The sequence below is a fragment of the Gorilla gorilla genome, chromosome 21 (assembly GCF_029281585.2).
Source record: "Gorilla gorilla gorilla isolate KB3781 chromosome 21, NHGRI_mGorGor1-v2.1_pri, whole genome shotgun sequence".
Taxonomy (NCBI): domain Eukaryota; kingdom Metazoa; phylum Chordata; class Mammalia; order Primates; family Hominidae; genus Gorilla; species Gorilla gorilla.
The window spans coordinates 44,882,848-44,888,091 of NC_073245.2; the positions used below are offsets into that span (position 1 = coordinate 44,882,848).

The following is a 5,244-nucleotide window of genomic DNA, read 5'->3' on the forward strand; positions in this document are numbered from 1 at the left end:
GTCTACGAAACAGTGGAAGGGTCACACCTCCCACAGCCCAGCAGGAGCACAGGCTTGGGACAGAGCCTGAGCCTCTGCTTCTTGCTTCTGCCCACAGTGACTAGTGGCTATCCCGGCCCTGCACAGAATGACACAGGGGCTCTGTTCTGAGGGCCCTCAGCCTCACCCTTCTTCAGGGAAACAGAAGGGGGCTGGTTCGACCCTGGACCATGGGCTCCCGCCAGTGCTCCCAATTCCCCAGACCCTGCCGACACAAAGCAGGCCTCAGCCCGCCCCGCTCCCTTGGCCCACAGCTTGGACTGGGCCTCTAGGATCTGGCTGCTGAGGGCCGGGTGCAGAGCATGGGCCCCTGTCCTGAGGTCCAGCATTCTCAGAGGAGCTTTCTGGGCTCTGGAAGAGAGGGGAAGAGGAAGACATGGTGTCCCTTTCCGGATGTGGGGTGGGAGTGACACACAGGAGTACTGCAGCCTCTTCCCAGCACCCAGGGACCAAGCCAGAGAGATGTGCCAGAGCCTCCCAAGGGAGAAGCCATTCTCCAGCAGCTGGACAGGACCAGAACCTGCCCCGCATGTCCGGCCGGGGTTCTACCCAGAGCCAGCCTGGCGCAGCCTCGGTCCCTAATCATGTTTGCTGGATGCCTTGAATACAAGTGCTGGTGCCCAGAATCTCCTTGAGGTTTCAGCTGGGTGTGCCGGGCCCATCCCCCACTCTGGGGAGCAGAATAATTGTGGGGGGTGGTAACAGGGGACACCCTGAGGTGGTGGTGGCCTTGGTAAGACAGGCAGGCAGAGCTGGGGGTGGGGGTGCCCTGGGCTCGGCTAATTAAACAGCGACCGTGATGAATTGGAGAGAAAGTGCTGCTTGCTAATTAAAGGTGCAGGCAACTTGCCTGGCAAGGATGGGAGGCAGAAGTCCTGGAAACATGTTGAGGTCCAGGCCAGTGAGGACAGAGCTTGGCCAAAGTCCCCCACCGTGCCCATTCTGGGCATCCCTCCCATTGCCCTCCCCCGCCCAGCAGGGGCCCGCAGCCCCCTCCCCACTTCCCTATCTCTCCGACCCACCTTGCTGAGCCTGGGGCCTCCGACTTCCCCCCCTGCCCCTCCCCACCAACCCAAATCCTTTCCTGATAAGGGCCTGGGTGTTGCGGAGGAGGAGGCTGGCGCTGGTGGCTGGGCTGGGGGTGGACTCGCTGAGACTTTGAGGTCCTTCTTCCCGCCCCACCGCCAAGGTCCCAGAGGTGGGCAGTGAGCCCAGCCAAGACTGATGTGGCCTGTTGGGAACAAGGCCCCCAAGAAGATCATAGAATCTTAGTACCTGAGACTCGCAAGGGGCTTTAGGTCTTCCCTAATTTCCCAACAGTCCCCAGTGTCAGCCCAGGTGTGGGAGACAGGGACAGCACTTCTTACCGGGCTCAGCATTCCAGTTTTTGTAAAGGGAAAACTGGCCAGGCGAGGTGGCTACTGCCTGTGATCCAGCATGTTGGGAGGCTGAGGCAGGAGAATCGCTTGAGCCTGGGAGTTCAAGACAGGCCTAGGAAACATAGGAGACCCTCTCTCTAAAAAAAAAAAAAAAAAATTAGCTGGGTGTGTTGGCTTGCGCCTGAGGGTTCAGCTACTCACGGGGTAGCTACTCAAGTGGGAGGATCACTTCAGCCCAGAAGGTTGAGGCTGTAGTGAGCCATGATCGCCCCACTACACTCCAAAGTGGGCAACAGAGCGAAACCCTGTTCAAAAAAAAAAAGGAAAAGAAACGAGAAAATTGGAGCAAATGATCTCTGAGCCTTGAAGATTCTTACAAGGTGGACAAGAAAACCCCCTGAAGCTGCTCATCCCTGCCCCAAGTCACTTCAAAGCAGGGCTGTAGGCTCAGACACCTTTGCCAACCAACGTGACCTCAGGCAAGGGAGCTCATTGTCACATGCCTGGGTTTCCCCATTTGCAAGGCTGAGGATGGCAACAGTGCCCACCTCAAAGGATCTCTGAGAAGACTGGAGGAGATAACAAAGCTGAAGTGTCCAGCACAGCAACTGGTCTGACCTGAATAGCCAGCCACTGCCATCTGAAAGGTCTGGGGAACTGGGGGGTGACCTGCACCTAGCCTGTCCGAGTCTTACCTCTTCATGTGGCAGCTGCAGTCTGGCACTCTGAGGAGGAGGATTAGAGAGCTTAAGTGACTTCCGCAAAGCCACACCGCTACGGAAGAGGAAGAGGCAGCCTTGGATCCCTTGAGTGAGGAGAGGATGGGACCTGGATTCCTATGTTGACATTTGTTGAGCATCTACTGGATGCAGGGTCCTGAACAAGACCCCAGGAAGGGACTAAGATGAATCTGAGATTCCCTCTGCCTTTAAGGGGACCTCAGTCTGGAAGGAGAGAGAAAACACACATGCAAATAACTAGAATGCAAAGCAAATGTGGCTGGATGCAGTGGCTCACACCTGTCACTTTGGGAGGCCTAGGCAGGAGGATCACTTGAGATCAGGAGTTCGAGACCAGCCTGGCCAACACGACAATACCTCGTCTCTACTAAAAATACAAAAATTAGCTGGGCGTGGTGGTGCACGCCTGTAGTACCAACTACTTGGGAGACTGAGGCACGAGAATCGCTTGAACCTGGTAGGGCAGAGGTTACAGTGAACTGAGATTGCGCCAGTGAGCTGAGATCATGCACTTCAGCCTGGGTGACAGAGCAAGACTCCATCTCAAAAAAAAAAAAAAAAAAAAGCAAATACCCCTGGCATCAGAGAGGGCCCAGCAGCCCTCCATGCAAGGGGCTGGGGTGAGACTCTTGGGATGGCGGGGAGATGCTGCTGTGTCTTGGAACTCAATTTGCAAAGCAAAGGTTTTGATTTTATTTGAAGGATAAAATCAGCCCTGGGGGTCATGGGGGTGCTGATGGAGCCTCCTCTGGCTTTTTTGGGAAGTTCTGGGTGGTCCCTGACCTCTGTGATTCCTGCTTCGAAGGTTCTGGGATCTATCCTGGAGGTATCTAGGAGTCCCAGATGCTGTGGTTTTGGAGACTACACTGTCCAGACCCCCAGCATGAATACATTCACGTCCACAAAGGACAGTGAGGTCCCCCTTCCAGGTGGCCAGACACGCACCAGTTTGGGGGGCTTCCTGCTGCTGGGCAATTTGGTGGGGAGAGGATGCAGCACCGGTGAGAGGCCCTCTCAGAGATGGTGGAAGCCTCCCAAGGCTGAGAGATGCAAGGCTGCTGGCCCCGATGCTGCAAAGCCTGAGCCTCAGGCGGCAACCCAAAGCGGGCAGGGTGAGTGCTAGGTCACTGGCCTTGGGGATGGTGCCTCCGTCACTCCCTTCCTGGAGATCAGAGCTCAGCCAGAGGAGCGGGCGGGTCTAGCCACAGGAAGTCTGTGCAAGCACAGCTAGCAGCTCCTGGAAAATAGGCGCTGCTCTCAGCCTCCCCAGGGCACCCTGCACCCAAGCTGAGCCAAATGATGGTCTGGGGCGCCCTCTGGTGGCTCCTCTGGGCAGTGGTGGATGCTGAAGCCACTGTGAATTTAAGGGTGGGTGGGGCAGAGATGGTCAGAGTTGGAAGATTTCAAGGTGGACCACTCTTTCCACTACACAGATGGGAAAACCAAGGCCCAGAGGGAAGTGACCTGCCTACAGTTGCACAGCCAGTGACTAATACAAGAACAGAACCCAGAAGTTCCTCTGTACCAATGCTTTTTTTTAGGGGGTCTCAAGACATCCCACCCTAGGGGAGGGAAGGCTGAGTGTCCAGGGCTCACTCCCAGTGCATATGGACAGCTGAACTGTAGGTCGCTGAGTATCTGTGTGACATAGCATGCAGCACGTCCCTCCCAGGCTTGGTTCTTTGCCTCTAAAGCCTGGGGTTACTGTGTTGGCAAGGGATGGGGGACTAGGTCTCCTGCTTGCACACTGCTAGAACTGAGGGTGTAAACCAGCCAATCTTTCGGGGAGTTCTAAGAAGAGCGTTCCTACAGCTGGTATCATACTTCATGGTGAGAGATTGGGTGCTTTCCCCAAGACCAGGAACAAGACAAGGATGTCCACTCTTACGGCAAAGTTGAATTCACAACTTGTATTCAACACTGTACTGGGTACAATGGCAAGAAAATAAAGTCATCCAGATTGCAAAAGAAGAAGTAAAACTATCCCTATTTGCAGATGACATGATCTTATATATAGAAAATCCTGGTTGGGAGCAGTGGCTCATGCCTGTAATCTCAGCACTTTGGGAGGCCAAGGCAGGTGGATTACCTAAGGTCAGGAGTTTAAGACCAGCCTGGCCAGCAAGGTAAAACCATGTCTCCACTAAAAGTACAAAAATTAGCCAGGCGTGGTGGTGTGCGCCTGTAACCCCAGCTACTCAGGAGGCTGAAGCACGAGAATTGCTTGAACTTGGGGTGCAGAGTTTGCAGTGAGCCAAGATCACGCCACTGCACTCCAGCCTGGGTGATGGAGTGAAAAAAAAAAAAGAGAAAATCCTAAAGAATCCACTAAAAAAAAGTTATAACTAATAATTAGGTTTGGCAAAGTTGCAGGATACAAGATCAATATACAAAAATCAATTCAGCTTCTACACATTTGCAATGAACACTTCAAAAATGTAATTATGAAAATAATTCATACTAGCATCAAAGAGAATAAAATGCTTAGGAATAAAAGAAGTACAAAACTTGTAATCTGAAAACTACAAAACATTGTTTAAAGAAATTAAAGATGCCATAAATAAATGGAAAAATACCAATGTTCATGGATCTAAAGACCCAATACCATTAAGATGGCAAGACTCCCCAAATTGATCTTCAGATTCAACACAATCTCCATCAAAATTCCAACTTGGTTCTTTACAGAAATTGACAAGCTGATCCTAAAATTCATATGGAAATTTAAGGGACTCAGAAAAGCTAAAACAGTCCTGAAAAAGAATAATGGTGGGCCAGGCGTGGTAGCTCATGCCTGTAATCCCAGCACTTTGGGAGGCCGAGGTGGGCAGATCACTTGAGTCCAGGAGTTTGAGACCAGCCTGGGTGATATGGTGAAACCTCATCTCTACAAAAAATACAAAAATTTAGCTGGGTGTGGTGGCATGCGCCTGTAGTCCCAGCTACTCAGGAGGCTGAGGTGGGAGGATCACTTGAACCTGGGAGGTAGAGATTGCAGTGAACCAAGAATGTGCCACTGCATTCCAGCCTGTGTGACACAGCAAGATCCTTCCCCAAAAAAAGAAGAAGAAAAAATGAACAATGTTGGA

At 52.5% G+C, this 5,244-nt stretch overlaps 1 protein-coding gene across 1 annotated transcript; it reads right to left on the reverse strand.

The window, feature by feature from the left end:
• Nucleotides 1-219: 219 nt before the first annotated feature.
• LOC101154215 (uncharacterized protein C20orf203) lies at nucleotides 220-1,548 on the reverse strand. The gene is given in 3 exon segments (XM_055373307.2): nucleotides 220-1,094; nucleotides 1,097-1,270; nucleotides 1,407-1,548. Coding segments are annotated over 3 exon segments (585 nt in total). The 5' UTR covers nucleotides 1,542-1,548; the 3' UTR covers nucleotides 220-818.
• Nucleotides 1,549-5,244: the final 3,696 nt, after the last annotated feature.